Source organism: Atractosteus spatula, chromosome 9, assembly GCF_055471065.1.
Source record: "Atractosteus spatula isolate fAtrSpa1 chromosome 9, fAtrSpa1.hap1, whole genome shotgun sequence".
Taxonomy (NCBI): Eukaryota; Metazoa; Chordata; class Actinopteri; order Semionotiformes; family Lepisosteidae; genus Atractosteus; species Atractosteus spatula.
This window is the reverse complement of record NC_142714.1, coordinates 52961845-52986523: the sequence shown is the minus strand read 5'-3', so window position 1 is coordinate 52986523 and position 24679 is coordinate 52961845. Positions and strand designations below refer to the sequence as shown.

General features: G+C 39.5%; 1 protein-coding gene across 6 annotated transcripts in view; it reads right to left on the bottom strand.

Annotated features, from left to right (window-relative positions):
* diaph2 (diaphanous related formin 2) overlaps positions 1 to 24679 on the bottom strand; it is a 498271-nt gene that overhangs the window by 77700 nt on the left and 395892 nt on the right. For all 6 annotated transcript variants that reach the window (XM_088924957.1, XM_088924960.1, XM_088924961.1 and 3 more), the window contains one exon: positions 4638 to 4802. In XM_088924957.1, the coding sequence (XP_088781083.1) occupies positions 4638 to 4802 (165 nt within the window). The remainder of the gene's footprint in view (positions 1 to 4637; positions 4803 to 24679) is intronic.

The window sequence follows — 24679 nt, the reverse complement described above, 5'->3', positions numbered from 1 at the left end:
TAAATGAATTCAGCCTCTCTTTGAGGAAAACCACTTTATTATGCAGAACAACTTAGTTAAACCATCCATCCATCAATCCATTTCCAGTAACTGTTTTATTCATACAGGGTGATGGTGATCCGGAGCCCCACCCAGCAGGCTGAGGGAGCAAGGCAGGGCCACCCTGGACTGGACTCCAGTCGATCACGAGGTGCAAACACATAAGGGGGGGCATCTAGAGACATTGTGCCTTTGGGAAGTGGGAGCACGCGGAAGCACCAGCTCATAGACGAGAAGAGGACATGCAGGCTCCAGGCTGGTAGACTAGAAATCAAATAAGCTTAACCACCCTCTACAAACAGAGGGACCTAGAGAAGCCCTACAGCACTGGAATGTGTGACTCACCCACTCCAACCAGAGATGACTCTGTGTCCCCAGGTGTAGCGGTAATAGACTGGTGAAATATTTTATCCCCTCACTCTCAAACAATGCAAAATATATATTTTTTTATCTGCTTTAAGACTTTTGTACTACATTATTTGTTGATGGTGGTTGTCTGTTTAGTCTGTTTTTGTTGTATTGTTGTGTTGGATTCTGCTGTAAAACAAATTTCCCCCAGGCGATAAAGTTTGAACTGAATTGGAATCAGAGATATGAGGCAGCGGCACTAACTCCAACCCTTGTTTAAACCTCAACCAGTTCATCGTTTTACGTTAAAGGGACACATGCAAACCTTCACTGAGAATACCTGGACCATTCAGGAAAATCTTGTTTTTAAAAATCTAAAAATTTGTATTTTCCTTCTATGTCTAAAAGATACTATACATGACTATGTAATCAGACTGCTTGGGGGAAAAAAGTTTCATGAAGCCTCTATTATTAATATGCATATCTTAATAGCAGACTACAGGAGTGTTACAGCATCCATCAATGGTTATGGTTGGATCAGCACTTCAGAAGATGCAGCTTAAATGAATGACTGGGGTATACAGGGCAGTGAATGCTGGACGGATGTGCATGAGACAGATCCTCAATACAGCTGTCACTGGCACAGTGCACGGACAAGAATGAGAATGAAAGAGTTCAATTATCTGAAACGTCTTGAGCAAGACCCATCAGCATCTTGGTCTTCGGGTTTCAGGAAAAAAACCCAACATCAATTTCTGCCAATTGGAAAGGCTGTTTTAAAGGCCAGGCTTGACTGAGCCTGGACCAAAATCTTTCAGATAGAAATTAAACAGAAGTGACATTTGATCACAATCTAGCAGACACCAAAGGTGATTTAAAAGCAGTGAACTACAACATCAAAGCCAACCCCCTCCTAGATAGACCTCTTTTTACACTCTCCTGCGCCTCACAAGTGTCTCTCCAATACTTGAAGATAATGCAAGGATAAGGCAGTTATAAAGGGGTTTTGTCTTGAGAGAATAATACTATGGACAATCATTGCAGGAGGTAAGATTTAGAAAAATGGATAACAGAGCGTTCACTCCAGTCCAGTCTCAGAACATGATTCCTCTGTTCATATTTTAAAAGTGCACGGAAAGTGTTCCTTCTTATGCTTCAGCAGCCGATACAATCAAGGTTGTGGCTTTACCCTGTTCAATAAACTGGGAAAAGCAGCCTTTTGGAATGTCTTTCCTGTTGCTTCCAAACTGTGAACAGCGTAGCCTATATTAAGACCCTTTATATGGGCAGAGTTCTTGGTGCTGCAGCACGCGATGTACTTTGATGAGGAGAATGAAAGTTAGTTGCAGATACTGAATCACATGAAGGGGGAGAAGAGGGGGGAGATGCAGTCAAGGGGACCTTGCCATTCACATTAATGGGTTTTGAAGACTTTGAGCGTACCCTCTGGACAAGGTGTCATATTTCTGACACTTTTCACTTTTTAGTTAAGGAAAGGAAAGTGAAAGACAGGAAAAAATCACAACGTGTAAACGAATATTTAAGAGCCTCCCTCTTGAGAACAGTGGTCTCCCCTCTTCAATCTCATTCCCATTTGCCTTTTCTCTATTTATTATTTCTGCTCCAGATTCTTACAGCCGTTGCATGTATTACACTTGTGCAGCATGAAAACTGGAAGGTGGCATTCTCACATTTGAGGAAATACGCACTTTACAGCAAAAGAAAATTACCAACAAAAATAAGTCAGCATCTTGCATATAATACGAATATTCACAGATTTTGCCTTTTTAAATGTTTTATATTCACACACTCCTATCTGTCATGCATCTTACACCTTCATGTTTAAATAAGGTCTGTTGATGGCTCTAAAACATCTTCTGTACTCCAAGTCTATTACATGTCCAGCACATACTGTACAGTAACATAGTAATGAGACTCCACAGAGCATACAAGGACTTTCTTTGTCAGTGCAGAACTCAAAAACACAACATACAAATATGGTCATGAGCACAGCATGTGTATGTCTTACAGTAATCTAAGCTCATTATCTGTCCTTTGCTCAGTATCTGCCAAGGTTGTTTTCTGTAATATGAAAAAATAAGTTCATTCCTGGCTCTCCATCCTCCATCATTTTTAGATTTCTGGATGGAAGGAGTTTATCTTAAACAGGGGCCCCACTACTGTCCTATGCTGTATACACTAGAGGATCTACTGTACCTCCTGCTCTGTTGCACAACCAAACCATGTTTTATTCCTACGTGCTCATCATCCTGCCAGTGACGCAGTAAGGCCAGACATAATCAGAGATGTATTCGCTACATTGTCCCCTACTGGCGAACTACGGCAGAGTATTCAAGCATTCCTGTGGCGTGGAATTCAGGAAACTGTTATTATCCAGAAGAATTGCCACCATTACTTCTGAAAGCAAGTAAATTATACATGTAATAAAACAGTGCTCAAAACTATTTAAAATGCAAATGATCACCATTACGAATATGCCTTTACATTCAAAAAAGAGAAGCAGACTGTCTTACTTTATTGAAATATAACTTTTAAATTTGCTCAACTCTGACCTGCACACTGTGTTTGGTTACATATTTCAGGCTAATAAAACTTTCTACTAAAAGATTTTATATATATATTCAGATATCTAGACATATAGAAAAGATTTAAAAAAATATACAGAAATGTTATATGCTATAAAATGCAGAAATGTTATAAGATGCGAAACATAAATTAATCTGTGCCAAATTTTAGTACTGCTGTTACATCTATTACTATACCTAGCGATATTAGTAAAAGCATTCTGTATTATTATATTCCTCATCCCTCTGCAATATATATATTAAAAAAAGGAAACATATTGTGAAAAAGTCTAAGAACACAGAAAAAACTGGAAACATGAATAAAAGTCTTTTAAAACGGAAAGAAGATTCTCTTCATGGTGAGCTGCCTGATCCCTATTCCTGCATGCCATTTTTTTTATTGATGTCACCATTAACCTAAAGCGGGGACATGACCTTTCTGTTATCCCCCCTCTTCTCCCAAGCGATCAAGGAACTTATTATGCCTCTTTTATCGGCTCCTCAGATCTGCCCTTGGAAGATCTTGGATCAACGCCGTAAACTTCCAAGCTCAAAAGCAGCAGGTCTGCTGGACGGCAGGTTGTAATTTTACATGCTAGGATGGGCCTTTCCCCTGACACTGTCTACAGCTGTCGATCTCAGCCTGTTTCCTAGCCTCTGGTTTGCAGCTACAGAACCTGAGACACAAAACCATATCATAGGACTCACCAGGTTTCTTAAGGTGACCACGCTGATGAGGGTAAGAAATAGTAGAATTTTATAATGAGGAGGCACACTGCACTGGCATGTGGTGCAAAGCATGGCATTTGACATGGAATCCCTGAGCTTGTCACTAAATCCATCCTGAATGGTCCTAGATAAGTTCACGTATTTTACTTAGTGAAAACTCACACTGTTCAATCAGCTCTCCCTGACTACAAACATCATAAATTAGGGGATGTTGGTTGGTTGGTTGGTTGGTTACAGTAGCACAAGTAATTTGGTTCATGACACTTCTAAGACCTTGAGATCATAATTTCAGCAGCTAACTTAGATGACTGCCATAAATCCAAGTGACACAGGCTATCATTGGTGACTTCAATGTATAGTACAAAACAGCATGATGCACTCCATGCATATTTGTCCAATGTTATTTTGACATGACACAGGATCTTGTCTGGGATGACAGCACATTTATTATCACATTTATAGGTACTTATCAAGAGATCCTTAACCTCTCAGCACCTTCACCCAGAATGACAGGAAATCATTCATCTCAAGGGCAATAAAATATCTCATAGCTCAAAAGCCTAAATGTCATGGAAAACAAAATAAAATTAATGTTTTAATAAATGCAAATTAAAGTACAACTAAACACCTATTACACATTCATAACACATCTTCTGTCTAAAATCTCTGTAATGTCTATACAGCTTTATCAAAGTTTATGAATCCCAGACCAGAGGGTTAACGGAGGAACTGCAGAATCAAGCTGGAGTTACCTGTTTAACACACTTACCTGTGTACATCCACTGCTTCCAACAAAAACTGCATCCATACAGAAAGATAAAAACAGCATGACCTGCTTGCTCCCAAAGACAGAAAGCATCCCTCCTCTGCTATGCCACAAAACCAGTTTTAAAAAAGTTATTTTCCCAAAGGTGAAAGATTTAAACCAGAGCTCACCTGGTAGAGGTTGCGGAAGTTGGCGAGATCACCAAAGAAGTCTTCGATGCTGATGGCATGGGGGTCAAAGGCAAAGTAGCTGCCCAGGCTCTCGTACAGCTTCTGCATGTTCTTGTGCATGATGGAGAGCTTCTCGTACTGCTCCCGTGAATGTTTGGCAAAGCCGTGAGGAGGTGGTTAAGGAAAGCCGGCTATGTAAATCCATACTCACCCATGGAACTGATGATCTAAATAATTAAAAACCAAAAAACCATTTCACTTTTGTAAAGTTTCCTTGTGCATTGCAAGAGAAAATAAAGCCTCTTTAAATTTCAGATACCAAAGTCCAAAAAACCTATTCGCACCATTTCAATAAACAGAGTGGTATCTAGAGGGATGGCTGATTGCTGTCATTGTTCCTTTGTTTCTCACAAAATGGGAAAGCCCAGCCAACATTCCTTTAATCTACAGTGTAGATTAACAGTTTTCTCATGACAAATCACTGCTGCCACCTCCAGTGTACCCAGTATGGACAAACTGTTTTGATGTAAAACAGTAGGATGTAGGAGTACTCTGCTGCATTAAATTTGTGACAAATACAAGAAGTGAAACTCACCATTTTTCTTTTTCATTGGTGACCACTGTGTAACATTAAACTTTTACAAATAAGAGATAGGAACGGTATAATAAATTCCTCCAAATTGCTAATTCTAATTGACACAATGGATCTTCCTGGTATTTAATTGTCCAGATTTCATTTCCCCAGTTTAAGTTATCCAACTAAAGTCTGAATTCCCCAAAGCAGTAAATTTCACAAAAGAATAATTTTAGAGTTTAGTTATGCATATTATACCAATTCAATCAGATGCTATGCCAATTATTTTTTTTCTACCAAAAGCAAAACCACAAAACCACAGCACTGTTTTGAGTATATTTTCTGTCAAGTTATAAGCTTGAACGATACTTCTTCCAACTTCTAAGATAGTCTCAATAACTGCCATTGAGCTGTCATGTCAATTTAGTGAAAATGGACAGATGTGAACACTCCAGAAACCCTCTTAGAGAAGTTAGGTCTGAGGAATCTGAAGCACTGTGAATGGAAAGGAGAAGAGAGAGAGTCTCAGTGGCATGATGGCTCAGTGCAGGCAGGACATAGCAGAGAAATGAAGAACAGAACCCTCCACCTCAGCTACAAAAGCAGCAACAGTTCATTAATGTTTACACACTGCTTCTAAGCTGTTGATGTAGATAGTATAAGTGTGCCTTTCATAAACTCACGTCAAAAGCTTGGCTGTCAGGAAATGAAGCAGTTCTGGTTCTGACAACAACCACCAAATCCTCTGGTTGACCCTTCTTAAGTACTGCTGGGTTGTCTAGAGAGAGACACATGGAATAGCCAGAGAATTATGCCAATGCAGGGCATGGAGCCATCCAACTTCAAAATATATGACTGAAATTAGGGAGATAGTGGTTTACTGGTGAGTCCAACAGAAGTGTAAGTGTGGACCTGAATTGAATAAACAGAGAGATGCTTGCTCAACACTCTGACTTTCTGTTTTTAGGTACAGTATTGGTTTAATCAATGTATAATTTGATTTGATTTCTTACTTCCAGATCCTTTATATTATGGTATGTTGTAATAGGACAGGCATTTTTTACAATGAGTAACAATGTGATGAACAGCATTGCTATCTGAACTACGGAAATACAACATTGTCCTGGGCAAATGAGGTTAGGTTCAAGGCATTTCCTTGATGATGCTTTGGACAAAAGAGGAAGAAGAAAGAAAGCATGATGGCAGGCACACATTGTGTGTTAGCGTGAGGAAACTGAACAGCAGAGCTTTAAAAAACCTCAAACACATTGAAGTTTAAATTGTTCTGATTACATTTCCTATGACAAGTGACTGAGTTGGCAGAAAGACAAGGACAGTGCTTGTGCATCTTGATGAAAGCTGTCTTGTTTAAGGAATCGGGAAGGGACTTGAATACTGTGAGGAAGGAAACAAAGATCGAAGGACACAGAGAATGTTGTTCACATTCGGATCACAAAATAACCTGCAAAGCCCCTGATGCTGGGTTTGCAATGACATTTATCCTTCAGATTAAAACAAAAAGACACATAGATGAAACCAAAGAAGAAATATTTCAAAACTATGGAAGCAATTGCATCATTCTATACATACTGTATATGGCTGGCCATGAATAACCCAAGAAAGGAAACAAGCTACTTTATTCCTCAGGTCTATCAAATGCAAGGCAATGAACACACCTAGTGAATACTGACCTGCTGAGTGCTAATCCCCTCCTGCAGGCTACCCTTTCATGCCTCCTCTGCTGAACACAGACAATAAGTCTGGAAGGGCAGGGGGACTGGTGTACAAGCACACCTTCACTCCTCGCTGTGCCGCGCAAAGCCGCACGGTAAGGTTACTACAGCCTGATCAATGAGATCACAGCTGAGGGTCAAATCTTTCTGATTCCATCCTGGTGTGCTCAAAATTAACATCAATTAACTCTGGCATGTTAAATACACGCAACACGGAGTGAGGGAAGTGGACTTCTCCTGTCTATTTAATAGAATATTTTTAAAAGTTACAGGTCATTAAATGTTTATATCTGAGAGACCTTAGTTCAACAAATTAAATTCCTACCTTATTTCGGCAAATCTGTTCTCTGCGATCATATAATAGCTATAAAAACAGTCTTGTTTTTTTAGATAATGATACAAGACATCACTCAAAATGTTAAATATTATATAATTTAATGCATTTTTTTTATTTTTTGGAAAAGGGAAAGACATTGTATAGGATTCTACCTCAAAACAACAGCTTTGAGAAAAGAACTGTGATCCTAACTATGCTTTAAAACTATATAAAACTGAACAGAAAAGAAAAAAAAATCTTTCTTACTATACAGTGGCCACCTATAAGGACAGCAATAAATTATCTAGTTTGTTTACCACCCTGCATGTTAGGGAGTTATTAAAAATGGTAAATTGCTCTCTTAGGCAAGGCCAAAAAGCCTTCTTAATAAATCTTGCCTAACCTACTTTCAGTAATGTTTATTTAATGCCTTCCTATGTGTCTCTTGGCCTTAAGCACAGGGACTGAGCGAGCGTAGAGACCTGCTTTCCTTGGAGTCGTAGAATTATCCCCTCTCTGGGTACCGCAGCCCCAGTCAGAGGCTTCTTGCTCTCGTCTTGAAGCCTGTTGCACACGCAGCGGAACTGAGCCTGATTTAAAAGGAGTTCCCCCATTGGGCCACACTGCAATCAGGGAGCAATGAAGGCTCTTCACCGCTGCCCTGCCAAAACATCACTATATCACTATACTCCACAACCCACATGCCAACGAGATATGGAAGACCATTTGTTCATCAAGGAGATGAAAGTGTGAGATTTTTAAACAAATCCCAAAACAAGTCAAGTCAGTTCCCCGTACTAGTCAGTACCAAGCAGCTCACAGGGGTGTGGGGCCGCCCCACTGTGGATGTGGGAACAGGAACAGAAAGCAGGAGTGAAGCAACAGGTCTGCAGAATGGTACTACAAGCTCTGGCGCTAGAGAATGAGGCAGATGCAGTGTCTGTCAGAAGGGATTAAAAAAGGCCCTTGACTTGGCACAATTACTTGGAGTTGACGCTTGGGCATTTGAAGCATATTGCAGGGCAGACAGGGACGCTGGAGGCTGGCTCCCACTGGGGCTGCCAGCACAGGCCGTAGCCGGCAGCCTGAGACAGTCTGTAGGCACAGAGGAGCAGGAATAGCACTGAGTGTGCCGTTCTGCTCCCATCCTTTAAGATACCATTTCTTCATCCCAGCTGGCACCATAATATGAAAGAAGAAGACAGATGCCAAAGCATTTGCTACTAGGAAAAGTTTCTTATAATATGCTTCAAATTGTACTGCCTTCAGGAAGGCCAATGCTAAAGGAATGAAAACAAAAGCTAGATATATACAGTGTTTTGTGAAATGAAACAAGGGTCATGGGTCCCACTGAAAAATATGTCCCTCTGTGGTAATGTAAAAAGAAAGGTTTTGAATTGATTTTTCATACATTTCTCAGTTGATTTTAAATTATGTTTTAAAAGCACTATTATTTTCTATATTGCTATCTTATGATTCACTATGCATAACTTTACAGTAGTATTCTTATACAGTAACTCTATAAAGACAAGATCTCACAAATCTTTAATTAATAATTCATGCATTTAAACAAAGCTATGCTCTATAGAGAAATTCAAACATTCCACACAATTTTATATTTATATACAATATAATATTTTAAGCAAATCTGAATTCTGAAAGCTCCTTTCACTACATTCTTAAATCAATGACCTTAGTGCTAAAGAAATGAATTGGAATCCCTGCCCTTGAAATCTGCGTCCCCTCAAACCCCAGCCCAGCTGGAACCTCTCCCAGCAGCTTGTAAGAGACCTGTAAAAGACTAGAGCTAACGAGAGCCTTGGCTGTGAGCTGATTGTGAAGCAGGGGTCTGGGGAGACATTACAGGAAATAAGGACCTTGAATGAGACCAGCAATCCAGCCACACGGCATGCCCCCGGCCAGTCCAGGCTGGACAGTATATCTAGCCCTGAATCCCATTCAGCACTATCCCCTTGGCCAGGGGCTTCAAACCCAACCAGACTAGACATATTTGAAGGAGGCACTGCAGTGAAACAGTGCAATATTTACAGCCAGCAGAAAGAAGGCCAAAAATGATAACATGGCCCTGCCACAACAAACACCCTTCTGTTTTCTCATTCCCACCAGCCTCAGATTAACTGCTGGTATAGGGAGCTGGGGTTCATGATTTATGCTTGCATTCATAAGTTAGGTTTGTAATTTGTAACTAGAAACTGAAGAATTCTTGCTGCACATGCACAGGTGTTGACTATCTTGACCAAGTTAAAGCAAAGCAAAACCACTGTGGTTCCACGCAGTGAGTGCAGGTGCTCTGTAGACAGCAGTCCGAGTGAGCCGTGCACACAAGAACTATACACTGTGATATGGGACAGAACATCGATCATGGCATGGTCCCAAAGGGAAGATGCAAAGCAACATTAGGGGAAGCCATCATCCTAAGACACATAATTTTCCCTTATAAGGATGTCATCAAGGATTTCTGTTTCCTCATTTGAAAATGAAAGCAATTTCAATGTCAATTTACTCCATATTCCTGTCCATTAAATATTTATGAAATCTGAAACATCACACACTTTGCCTCGACCGAGCATTCACCATTCCCTGCTGTTTTCTGTAAAGATTATTCAAAGAGAAGCAGCAAAATTGAGCATTTGAAAGAGCTTCTACAAGAAAACGACAGGAAGGATTAAAAGCAGAAAGGAAAAAAAATACTCGTGTGGCATAACAGTAAAAACAACATGCTTTTAACAACCTCTTAAACATCAAAAATCACTGAAACATGATAGAAATGCAAGAACGAAATCAGATAACTCCTAATGGGTCACAGTATGATCCACCAACATCACTGCAATGCCAATCCAGTTCCTATTCCTGAACTTTAGCACTAAACCCCATCCTGTCAGTGTAATGATCTAACTGGCAGGATATCCTGCTCTGTGGCACTAATGAGGAGACCCTCCCAATTCTCAGGGCCAGATTCTAATCTATAGTTTCGCTTCATTGCAATTGAAACTGCTGGGATTTAGCCTGAGACTCTCATCAAAAGCCAGCACTCTCCACTTGAGCTCTTCACTTCAGTTAGACACCAAACAGGAACAGCTGCCTCATCTCTTCCCACTGTAAAACTGTGCCAAAACGACAATATTAATCTGTTGCATTTTGACATTCTGTCAAACAAAAACTTCACCACAGCCAGTTAGAGAAAAGCCAGTTAAAGAACAATTTTTGGTTTGTTTCAGTGTCTGCTCCAGGCCTCTGTGTTTCTTAAATTAATTTGGGATCTGTAAGCTGCATTACAAAGTGAGCTGGTCAACTTGACAGTATCTATACTGCCACACCTGCTGTGCCTTTGACTGTAATTACCTCAGACGTCTGGTGTCCACTTTTTGACTCTTTTATCCCAAGCAGAACTATCCTTTTCTTATAAAAAAGGAAGATGAAACTCTAATTTTAATATTACAAAGTTTGAATTAAAAACACTCTATTGATTATTTTCTCTTTAACAGCCATAACCTTCCTTGTAATGGATCTGTCAAATTTATCTGCCCTTCTCAATCTCAGGAAATGTGTTGAAAATTAATGTCTGGTTCGTTCAAAGGCTTTCATAAACCAGACCTGTGGTACGCCAGCTTTAGCCTATTCTGCTTCACTAGAAGGATATTACCTCTCTCAGCAGGTGGGATGCGAACCAATCCTGACATCTTTTTGATCCTCCTCGCACAAAACCGGCTTCATCTGATAGCTATTAACTTTATCACTTTTCACAAACTGCACAGCAATTCCAAAAATTACACAATCGGACGCACTGATTGTATCTCAAGATAAACAAAGTGGAAAAAATGTATGCGTTTTTATTTTAATTGAAACATTTCAAGAAACCTTAGAGAAGATGGATCAGCCCTCAATGTATTTCACTTTTCCACAAGTGGACTTTATATGCGTTTACTTTCACTGTTCTGGAAGAAGTCTATCACAAGACAGCATTTTAAATATCCCTCCTGCACATGCCTACAATCAATAACAGCAGGGACTTTAAAACAGGACTCCCTGCTGGGTTGTCTTTAAAGTCTGCTTAAGGTGTTGGAAATGTCAATAGAGTTTCAATACCACCTCTTTTGTTGGACTGTATAGAAAATCTCTACGTCTAGTCTGTCTAAGCATTTAACTGCCTTTAGCACTACATAAATTAGATCAATGACACTTTTCAGCAACTGAACTGTTGTACTTTTTTTTCTTATTTTAATGAGGACATGCTCCTAGACTTCTTTTTCAGCAAAGCAATTCAGTTTCCGATCATTGTTAATTTGATGGGGCTCCAGGTTTGTTCAGAAGATACAGTATTTAGGCTGGTCACAACAGCATGTTGGCTTGGTTTTGGAGACAAGGTGAAGTCAGGCCCCAGGCTGAGATGGAAAAATATTGATCCCTTTTCTTTGGTCACAGTGGGGTTTATACAATAAGCAAGACTAAGAACAACTTCATTCAATATCCTGATCATTAACAGGGCCTGTTCTTACCATGAGGTCAAGTTAGTTTCAGAGGGCCAAGGGACCAGTTCTTTCACCAAGGAAATGCACTACAGGGCTTTAAGACCTCATCTCACAGGGTAAGCCTCATCAAGAGCAATGAAATTGAGAAGCTCTCAACCAAAATTATATGATACTCTTTCTTCTACAGGCAATGGAAGCCTGTGAATTTACTGTATGTAAAGTATATCCATGGCTCCTCACTGCAGTTACCTTTCTGTGGCAATAGCAGCTCAGGGCCAGTACTGACAACAGCGTGTAATGGGTCTGATCAGGGGAATGGATAAGTGCGGCCAAAAGTGTGACAGTCTCGTGTCGCATCTGCATGGTCACGATCAGGCAGCAGACATACAGTACAGTATGAGATTACACTTTTTTGGTGCTGGGCTTTTCATAAAGTACTTTCTCAGATGGGATGCTCTTTATTTTTTAACTATTGACTTATGATTTACACTGTACACCTTTTTCATAAACGTATCCTAGAGTGCTGTAAAACAAGAGAAAAATAAATTAAACTGTTTAGGACATTTCACACATTTTGCACAGACCACTACAATGCTCCATTACATAAAGGATTCTGTACAACTATGAGGAATCTTGATCCCTGGTGCAAATTGAGAGCATGTGCACAATTAAGAAGCAAGAAGAAAAGAAGCAGACTCTTGATAGAGATGAGCTGGCAGTGAAACTATTTTTAGATAATTAATTTAAGCCTTTTAATAATTAACTGATAATTATCTGGCAATCAAGAGGAAGATAAAATGATCTTTGAGACTTTTTTTTTGCCATCATATCAGGGAGCTACTGCAAGATGTAGGTTTCTAGTTAAAGACAAAATGGCAGCAACTAACTGACAACAGAAATGATCTCAACAACCTAGAGCTACATAAATCTGTGAATACTAAATGTCTAATGAATGACAGAAAACTGACACCCACACGCTGCTAGTATGTGACATAATAGATGTAAAAGAAGCTACATTTCCTGAAGGAGAAACAGTTTGACATACTCACCACTGAAGCTACAGTAATGATAGAATGGTTGCATACAGAACACTTCCTCACTATGCAAACATCCCTGTAGCAATGCAATCCTATAAATCAGACAAAAATCAATAATACACAATGAAATTAACACTCCACTTTGCATACCAAAACATGCTAATTCATTTCAGATTGTTTATACAAGAACCAGGAAACACAGAAGATCCAGGAAACACAGTTTACAATGTCTACAGCTGCCCAGAGGCCAACACTGAGCCAAGGGGCTATGAATCCACCTTCCTTGTCCATTAATTCAATTCTCTTACTCAAACACAAGCACTTCATAAACACTGTACACATTCCACATTGATTGTGAGACTCCACATCGGATCTATGCGCCAATGTGTAACCTTTCTTTTAAACTTTTAGATATACTGCACTTAGCTGCTAACTTACAACACGACCAAGATGAACCTCATCTCACATGCATCCCTTCTTATTATTCAGAATCCAAACATACAGTGCTTAAGAACAGAAGCACATTACGGTTCACCCAAAGATGTGATCTTTGAATGAAGTCAAACCTTTGACCAGTTTTACAAGCATTCCTAAAAAAGAACCTCACATGTTCAGGAAAACCAAACAACTCTGGCCCGCTTAATGTAGCTAATGTAGCCACATACTGTACACACAAAGTCACAAAATCTATCGAGCTACACAGACAAGAACGGTCCTCACTCTCCATGTCACCGCCCTGCAGTCTTGCGCTCATTCGTTCATCTCCTAAAGGTGTAAGCTTCTAACTTTCTCCCATGTCTCACCAGCACAGGCTGCCCTGTAGTGCCAGGATCTGAAAGAAGAATGGGTTTGCAGGCCTGTTGACTACTCACCCATTAAGAAGGGCTCTATTTGCCCCCGATGACTCTGGTCCAATCCATGAGAATACACAGAGGGAGACACTGTATTATTAAGGAGAAGCAGCACGTTGACAAGCTGCTGATGAATCGCCCCCAGGTAACTGTGTTTGTGCTCTTACTTATGAAAATCAAAACATCCTTCCACTGGTTCTGTCTCATCTACTGTACCTGCAACTACCTGCCTTCTCTCTCTCCCTCTCTTTCTACATATTGTTCCATCGGCATATTCATGTAAATCCATCTGTCAAGCTAAGTATATCCATCTGTCAATCCTTCTACCTAACTGTCACATTATTTTTTTTTCCTCTTCCCCATCTGTCTCTATCACTCTTTATCTAATTTCAAAATGTTATGCCTATGATCCTACAGTAGTATTGTAGTAAAAGTTGCTAAGGAAGAACAATTCTAAATCTGAACTGGAAATATGATAGCTGTTACAAGCCTATAGCTGGCTGTTTTAGAAAAATGGAATTACAGTGCATACACATGCACCGAACAACAACTGTTAATGTCATAGCAGACTTGCTCATTTGGTATTTAAGAAAAGATAAGAGATAAGATAAGATCACTTTATTGGCCATATACTGTACAATTTCTTGTATTAGGAATTTGTCTTTTTGCAGACCCCAGCTTGCTTTCCATGAGACACACGGACAGGGAGAGAAGCTGGGGGTCAGAGCGCAGGGTCAGCCACTTATACAGCGCCCCTAGAGCAGTTGGGTTAAGGGCCTTGCTCGGGGGCCCAACGAAGTAGGATTTCTCTGCCAGCCGTGGGATACGAACGAGCAACCTTCTAGCCACGAGCGCAGATCTTCAGCCACAGAGCCACCGCACCGCAGTTTATTCATACAGTCCACTTAAACACAAGTCCTAATTCCTATCAAACTCACTACTCCTCAACTCACTTAGCTAAAGGTAAGTTTTGTAGGTAGTAGTTGTTTTTAAGAGTGGCTGTATCAGTAGATACCAAACTTGTCCTACAGTACGTGCCACCAAAATGGCTAGATGAGCAAAGTGGCCTCATCTCAATTGCAGCCCATGTCCTCATACGTGCTGTGTATTTACATGGCTACCTTTCTGCTTGCTCACACACATACTGTAAACAGACATGTTTGCAGGTATGAGTCTAATCTTGTTAGTGAGTCTGCATGTGCATGTGTGCAAAACCTGTTGTGTACCTTTAGCTCTTGATTATTATTATTTTCAGCAACCGAATTCAGAGAAAGCACAATTACTTGGCTCTGCGGTGCACAATTTGAGTGTTGCGGCTGACAGGCTACCTGTCTCCCACTGAGCAATCTTTTCAAAATCAATCCAGCAGCTAAACGTATCATTCCTCCGAACCATCATATCCTGTCATGCAGAGATTCGCGCTTCCAGTAGAAAAAACAGACAAACAGCTAAATTAGTGGGGATTTTCTTTAACTCCACAAGACGCATTGCCTGGCCCTGCTGCATCCACATGCTGCCTTCGTTTTTGGTATTGACAGGTTCACAATCTATAATTCCTGAAACATATGTGGCCTCCCCTACCCCACAATCACTGCACAGCTTATACAAAGAAAGAGCAACGCACTACTGCACCACTGCCTGACTTAATTTGCTTCAATTCCTACATGGAATTATTTTAATCTAAAACAATAATATATACAGTACAGTATTTGGTGATGCATTGCTTTTCTGGACCACTGTCATGTAAGAAGTACAGTCCAGCTTACAGGGTGATAGTAATGTATCAGCATAAAAGACAGGTATACAATATAAAAACATAAAGAGAAGGAAATAAGCAAAAGAACAGGCATTCCACAACAAGCAAAAACCCAGATGATGATGGAGCTAAGCTGGATGACATGGTGACGTCTCTCCCTGTCCAGCTGAAGGGGAAAGGGCAAATCTTCCTTGCATTCAATAAATGGCATAAGAAATGCAGCAGCGTCTTAAAATGTAATAAAATGGAAAAAAGAGGCAAGGTTTAAACAGAGTGCACCGGACAGGTTTTCTAAAACAAGAATGATGAGTGCATCATTTCAGGCACATTTCCCATCTCCTGTGAACTTAATATTTTTCTGCAAAATTACTGCTTTTCTTCAGAATTCTTTGGTATTGCTCTGGAGAAATAACTCACACTTACTTGCACATTCATTCGGCCCTTTGAAAAGCTCCTCACTTGCGCAGCAGTGCGTAGCTCAGGGAGTTCAGTATCAATGAGTGCTGTAGAGCTCTTTCGGCTCAGGTGCCCTATCTAATTTCACTCACAGTTCTTTCCTTGACCAAGTCTGTGTGGTATACTGGCCTCTATAAAATCTCCATCTGTCTTAGGCAAATCCTGCTAAAAGCAACAGGTCAACATTCCTCTGACATGGCTCAGTGCATCTCCCTTTAGTTTGGAGTTGAGAAAAAGTGAGAGAAATTGATCATTTTAGCTCTTAAGAGGGGAATGAAAGACTGGCTGGTAAACAGAAACTTTCAACAAGTCATTACACACGAAGAAAAAGTAACTCTTCTCTTATACCTCTGAATTAAATATTTAAGTAAGAAATCTCAGACACTGCAGAATTCTGTACCACTCAAGTAAAATCACTTTGGGACAGACAAAAACAAATAAGAGAAAAGGTAAATTAAGTACAGATAATCCAATAATAACCTCACTCAGAAAGTCTGAGATGGTGGCTGTCAAGACAAACATGGGTTGGCTGGTGCTCAGAGAAGGCGATCTGGGAGCAAAGCAGAATAAAGGATGTTAATGAATGACACACCTAAAGAAAGACTGTCTGCAAGACTCGCTGGAAGAAATGGAGCTAGATTGAAGTGAAGCACAAAGACACTGCCTGTTTGATTCAAGAGCAGGCATGATGTTGAATAACACCCACAAACTACAGTTTCCTTTACAGACCATGCTGTTTCTGAAGGAGAAAGAAAGCTGCTCAACAATACAACTCAGGTTTACTGCTTTCATGTATGGAAAAGAAGCAATTTTTTTACCGAAAACAATAAACAAAGGAGGGATTCTCCGTGGAGAAAAGTAATTAATGTAAATCAACCTTTAATTTCTGAGGCTCCACAACACCATATGTGGCAAGAAATGAGGTATTACCCCTTGCAGGTGGAATAATAGACATCAAAGAGGAAAATGGCAAAAATGGCAACAATGAATCACAATTCCATTTACATCTCGTGATTGCCATTTTATTCTCTTAGTGACATTCATTTCTGTAATGAGGTATCTTGTATCATCAACAGCACTCTTCATGATCATTAACTGCCACCATTCAGGAATGAAGCAGCATTAACCTACTTATTTTGTTAATTATAATTCCTGGGCTTTTATCCTCTGCTGCTAGCTAGCTTTGCTGAACCATCACAAGAGTGGACACACCATTTGCCCACTCCATCCAAGCAGGTCATACTGTATCCTGTGTCATGTGTGCACGATCCTATTCCAAACAACAGTATAAAAACACAAATATTGGTCAGAAGTGTAGAACATGTGGCAAGCAAAACTTCAAAAACAATACCAATGTATTTGTTAAACTGAATATTCATGTTGATGTTTAGCATAAATTAGTAAAGAAGACAGAAATAGGCTATTATAAGCTTTGTTTCACTAGTTAACTGAACATTTGACCATTTTTGTTTGCTTATGTATAACAACAACTTCTAATGATTGTATCTATTCAAAACTCACACATGGAAATACTTCTGAGGAATCCACAAAATGCAGCAGCAATTAAGAAAAAAAGCTAGAGACCATATTGTCTGTCACAATAGTTTGGCAGGCTAGCTGACAGGCAATTGTTCAGATGTTTGTGCTTTAAAGACTGTTTCATTTCAAATAAAGCCAATGAAATATGTAGAGCATAATGAGGGAACTGTGCTGTTAATGACAGAAAACAATGTAAGGAAATGACCAGAACAGTCAGGTTTTTTTTTCTTTCTGTTTCCTATTAACATTTTACAAGCAATAGTGAAGATGTTCCTTCCATGTAGCTGCTCTATTTCTGAAAGTCAGGTACAGTACATGCTGCCAGTAACTGGTTAGACTTTTTTTATTTGGTACTTTAATGGTATAACTTACTGTTTATGTGAAAATGTGAAGCTTTCTTCAGGGCAATTTAGCACCAGGAATTAACCTGGCATTGTGGTCCAGGGTGGCATTTGATTCTGAGAAAGCAGATAAGACTTTCAGTTTCTTTGCCTGGCAGCATCTCTGGCTTAAAGCACAAAGAAAAGACAAGATGTCAACACATACTCCTTGAGCTCAGCAAGAAGGACATGAGGAATTTTACTTCTCGCCTCTTTATTTTTTACATTTCTGGATAAAAAATGCTAGTTGTTTTTCTAATTAACATTTTAAATCCTGATTTCAATTACCTTCGGTCCTAGCCACAGACACTTGTAATTACTATTCAAATTATGGATTAATAAGCAACACACCAGGCATGATTAACTCAGTGTATGTGAGACAGAGGATCACAGGAATAATGCGATTCAAACGCACCCTCCTCTGAGAGTAATTAAGCAAAACTCTGTTTAGATGAAAAAGCAAACATCAAAAGAACAATGGTACATAGGTATTACAACTAAATCAAATATTTATAGCTTGAGACGTTTCAGAGACTCTTTGCATATAGTTTCCATATTAATTACCATGAAGGAGCAGGTTCAAATAACTTCATGACTGTCTTCGCTTAAAGCAACAGGGAACTTATTTCACCAACTGGCTGCCCCCTCCCACTGCCTGCTTATGGATACACTTTAAATAGCTGGGAAGCAAGACATTCCTCTCATTAATAGAAATGTTTAGGGCAGGGCTAACTGTAGATGTTTAGGGAGTCCCAGCCTCTCACAGACAATGTTAAAGTCTGACTTTTGTACCTGATTTATTGAAACCTTTTAATTAACCTGCAATTATGCTTTTTAATCGTATTACAAAGCAGCCGGCAATAAGGCTCCCACAGATCTGCACAATTCCACTGCTCCATGCTGGCATTTCCTAAATGCTATAGCCAAGTCTTTTCATTATAAAAACTGTGAGAATATTTTAAACTGGAGTCCCCACACCTAGAAATCTCATTTAGGTCAGTGTTTTTTATTACACAAAATGACCTAAATCAGGCAACGAATGAAGATTTGCCATTTTTAAAATAAAAAAGACCAACAGAAAGACTAAGGAAAGGCAAATACAATATCTTGTGGGTATCGATGCCTATTCGTTTTTTTTTGTCCAATTACAACATTATAGAAAACTGAATGACTTCTTATTCTTACTTTTCGCGCATATGAAGACAAAGCAGCCAAAGACCGCTAACGCTTATAAAGTCTCCGTCAGCATGAAACAGTCACCCGCTAGTGACAAGGACATTTTTTATGTATCTTAGAATGAACACCTTTCTAATATAGTGTGAGAAGTTATAAGATTCCACCACTGGTAGCACTGAGATTGGACAAATAGCTAATTAATATTAATACCCATAATTCAGTATAATTGCCAAGCATAACTCCCTCCCTCTAACAGAAGGATATTCACTGGAACATAGATGGATATGTGCAAGGAAACTGACAAAGATAGGAAGAGCATATCTTGATGCAAAGAATGGAACAAAGAAAAAAACACATTATATAATACAAATAAATACAAATACAAATATACAAATAGAATTTGCTGATTGTAAGTGCACATTTCCTTAATGTGAATTAGATAGGATGACACAGACAGGCATTCATAAAACAATAAGGAAGTGAATCCCTCCCTGTAATACTGTAGCAAGCATCTTCTCTGTGCTATAGGGACAGCTCTTCCCTCTGGAGAGGGTCATGCCAACTAAAACTCATGTGTTTAATACTGTAAACGCAGCAGAGCAATCTCCACACAAATGAGACCAGCTACTGGCTCTCCACTTTTTTTCTTAAAGCCAGATGAAACTCAGAAACTGGGGATGCAGTGTCTTGCTGAGTTTAGAGAAGGGTTCAAGCTTCACACTCTTTGCAAAGTGCTGATAACTGTAGACCTGTCACTGCAGGCGTATCTTCATATGATACCCTTCTTATTTTGTCTTTTATCCAGTTCCTTTTGCTTCAATCTCAGAAAACCAGCATCTAAAAATTTAATTAGATGCTTCAAAGGGTAAAGCCAAATTGCTCTTCTGCTGCTTCCAAGAAATGATGCATATTTATTCAATAAGAAAAAATAAATACAAAATAAGTGTGATTCTCACGTTAGAGACAGAACCAATTTAGAGCAGTGCTGCACTGTGCTGGTGGTGTTTTTTATCCGCCAACAAAACAGGGAAGCGCTGCATAAATTATGACCACCATGTTGACACCTCAAAGTTTTGGGTAACACATTAAGCTCATTATGACACTAAGGGAAAAGAAAACAAAAGAACACTGGGAGGCCAGGACCTCCAGCAAGGAATTAGAATTCCAGTACGAATACTCATGGGAAAGGGTTAATAATCTGCTGCAGTTTTGGCCACAGCGTGGAGGAAACGTTCTTCTCTGCAGAAGCACTTTCCATTTCTTAACAGTAGTATAAAGAGAGAGAGGGAAGGAGATGGTATTAACACAAATCTCTCTGCTATACCTTTAAAGAAAGTCTAACTTTCATTTCCTTTTGACAAGCTGCTGCTTGTGATCTTCCTGAGCTGCATAATGCCAGGTGAGCAGGCGACATATTTACTGCCCTCGCCTTTATTGTGTTACGCAGTGTATCTCTTCCCCGTAATGTCACTTTTTTAATCCTGTTTTTTAATTTGAATATAATTTGAATTAATGTACGTGTAATTTGGAATACAATGTATTTTTAATCGAGTGCATAAGGGCCCTTGAGAATAGTGAAGAAGACATCTCAATGCATTACTGTGTCTCAGTGTAACATTTCCATCTAAATAGGAAAAGAAAACGCTTGGTTACTTCAGATATTATTTAGGGGAGGTTTAAAGACCCTGGCTAGCAGGAAAGAAAATACACCAGTCTATGAATGAGGGCAAAATCACAGACACGGAGCTCGAGTGAGATTTTCAAGATCGTGAGACTTTTATTGCCATTTAGTAAAACAATGACAAGTAAATAAAAAAATTGATTGTCTTTGGAATGATCTGCTGAAGAACACAGATACATTTCCTTATTATGATGCTGAAGTCAATGTTTTCTTGGCATTGATAAGTAGTTATTGTGTAAGAATTACCTCTTTTGGGACGTTTACAAGTCTAATCCTTGGATCAATTAACTGCTGGCAACCAAATGACCTGGGCCAAATGCTCTACTATTGGTTGTAATTTTTCATATGTCCCGTTACCTTTCACCTAATAATCTCTCAGATGTGCTGTTAAGAACACCAACACAATTCAGGATGGGCATCTTCCTGGAACATTTAAGTTACACCACACGAGCATTCCCTTTTACTTCCATGCTGTGAGACAGTGCAGACATCCATGTCATCCCCCATGGTCATGCCTCTAAAACACACCCAACACTGCTTCATGATGGGGAGGTTATCACTGCTCCACAATGCAGCCTAGCACAGGAGGCAAGCGTGATGGCTGCCCTCTCCCCACACCACTAAGGGTCTAGTCTGAGCCAGCCAGCCAGACGGATCTCTTTCACTCTGCTGGGGGCTAATATCTCCACCCTGCTGGGGTGACACATGGGGATCTAACTTATTTACCCAATATGTATTAATGAATTATGAAGAGGGAGCCCAACAGCGAGGCATGAGCTCGCTTGCCACTGCAGCCCGATAGGCACAGCAGGACACACGGCTGCCCAATGAAAAAAGAGAACAAAGCAAAAAAAACAGAGCTGCGCAATCTATAAACAGCTTTTTAAGAGTGACACCAAAGAAAACCTGCTGGTTTTCAAAGTTATCTTATTCCCCTACGGAGGGGCTGGTTGCCTGTGGCAGTACAGTGTGCACTGCAGTAGTAAATGTTGCCTCTAGCTTTGCAACTTAAAAGGATCTGTGACCCCAGGATGAGGGTCTAACATCAGTGCCCAAACAAACCTTGCTTAAGACAATTAGCACCTCCTTCTGGGCAAATAAAGACAAAGCACCAAGCAATCCAACGTTCCTTTTCATCATTTTAAGGGAAAACGTACTTGTATCTAGAGGGCAAAACAAGGTTTTATTTACAGTATGTTCCTGGCATTAATAACAGAGATGGGCATGACTGTAATTACTACGTAGTGAAGGGGCACAACAGGATACAGACTCTAGAGGGCTGGAAAAGGGAAATCTTCTTACTTGGAGAGACCTCTACTATGGCCTCTTTCCAAATTTCTTTGAGCACCACAAAAATCTAAAAACAACCCTAGGCAAAAACCTACCTAACCTAAAGGTCTCCACTTAAATATTTAATTTCATGAGATACTCAGAGCAAATATAAACTGCATTTGCTGAAATGGGCCCACCTGCAACTGTTGGCTTTAGAAGAAAAAAAAGTAATGTAGAAAACAAATCCCAAAGAGAACTTAACCTACTGTTACACTAGAGGTTTGGAAGTAGTTCACAGAGTCTTATTTTGTTCTAAATATACTGTATATAAAATATATCACAAGTAAAAGTTAATTTTCCCTTGAAACTGAACTTAGGAGGATTCAGCATTCCAAGAGAGAGTTAAAAATAAGAGTGCTGTGGAAGGTTTAGACCATCAGCAATCATTTAAGTAATGCTGATGATTAAATGAACTGCTCATGTTCATTAGGTTTTCCATGGGCTACTGTTTATATATACAGTATATGTAAAATTTAAACATTTGTTAGTAAGCTCTGTAATATCTGCAACATAGTAATACATGGTAAAATTCGCTAGAATCTTAGAATTGAAATGCATTTGGGCCTCCAAGCAGTTGAGCTTGGCACCATTTTTTTCAATATTATTAAGCACACTTAGAGGTTAATTGTTAACTTGGCAGCCAGGCATGTACTGAAATCAATACAGGCTGAGATCCCCAATAGGCAAGTCTGCAGTGTCATAATGAAGAATTCTATGGTTTACGCAGGCTCGCCTGGGATTAAAAAGATTAGTCAACCTGATAAATGTAAGCAACTGAAAAAGTTGTTTTCATTAATAAAAATTTTAAATAATGCATGGTTTCTGAAGACTCACATAAGGCAACAATAAATAAAGAGACGAAAATGAACAAGATCTTAGATTTCTCCCGCGCAGACAAGAATCTTTGGTAAATCGCCAAACACTGAAGAAACACATGGCAAATGAGAATACTCCTGTCATGATCAAGATGAGAATGCAATCTGGTGTGCAGAAACGTCAAACGACCACAGGAGTTTTGCCTGTGTCGATGAACAGTTGGACACCCAGGCTGTTGACCAGACGTCTGTGCCAAAGAAAGTCAAGAGTAGTCAGATGTAGGAGGCCAAAGGTGAGAAAAGGGCTTTATATGAGCAGCTGACTGATATGGAGTAAATTAAATGTTAAAGCAAAAACTGCAGCTTGTGACTCTGAAAAGCCTTTGGGAAACTCAATAGTGAGGAGATACAGTACCTTGTTTAAACTGCTCTGTGCAAGGCTGTTGGTTGAGCCATTAAAAGTTAAAACACACGCTGTCTAAATAGCAGCCTTTATTCTCTGATCACCTATTAAGAGCTATTCAGATAGAATGAAGGGAGAAAACTTAATAAATAAGGTGAGATTTGTACTGTGTAGTAAATATATTCCTCATACATCACTATTTCTCTCATCACTGTTAGATTAAACCTGTGAGGGACCTCACTGGTGTCAAGAAACAGCGAAGCAGTGATTTCTTTCTTTCGTCTCAGAGGAGCCTACTGGCCAGTGACAGGGCCAAGGTGATGGGGGTCATTGGGATGAGGTAAATACAGAAGTAATCTCTAATAAATATGACAAGATACCCTAACTATAGCTATCCACTACTGTGCTGGAGTGTATAGTGGTTATGGTGCTTCATGCAGAAAACAGCATTAATTGATTTCAGCAGAATTCCAGGGTGGAAACGTTAGACGGACATATAGACATTCTTACATGTTACAGCTTCAGTACTCCCAAAGAAAAAGAAAACAACAAAAAAATAACCTGTAAATCCGTTGAAGGTCATGTACATGTCTTGGTCATTCCTTGAGAAGACACAAACTTCGTTGCAGTTTTTTGATAAACTCTTACATCAACACCCTGGAGGCATTCTGCTCTCTCTCTGTCTTTTTTTTTACAGAAGGCTCCAGATTTGTAGGGAAGTCTTGACTGTCCCTCATCACCTTGCTGTGAGATGAATGGGATCAGCAATCTCCTCAATCATTCTAATCATTACATCTGATAATGCCTCATTCACGGCTATAATTTTCAGCTGGCTCCCGGCTATCTTCTTTGCTCCACTTGCCTCCTGTTTTTAGCTTTCATAACGCCCAAGATATAAGAGCCACAACTAACAGATGGCAGCTGATTTGGTGATGCATCCCTGATTTCTACTCCTCTGCCCTTTTTAAAAGCTAGTCTATTGCTAACTTTGAGGTCACCTACTGCTTTGTAATACTGAGCAATCTTAGGTCATCACTGCTGTCTAGGTTCCTATATGACAAGACGATAACTTAGTATGCAGTATTACATTTCCCATGTCAATATGTGCATGTGGAGTTTTTCTTCACGATATAGTGTACACTGTATAGTAATTGCACATTCTGTAAAATAATAAAAAACATTAATTTTGCAGAGGACTACAAAACAAATTGAAAGAATTTAAAGCAATAGATGAGCTTTATAATACAAGTCATAGAAATAAAAGTTTATTTTATATACTGTATATTATATCCAACCCATTTGTGTTAGAACCCAGATTGATGTGCAGTATCAAAGCACACACTGTATAAGCATTAGAATTATCCTTGCTACTTATTTGTAGGATACTACTTGCAGAGTGTTTGACAGGGAGGAGTAATAAGGCACTGTTAAATTATCAGTGTAAACCTGGAGATCTGAATGCTGAGCAACACAACTTACATACGCGTCTATTGGCTTCTGCTG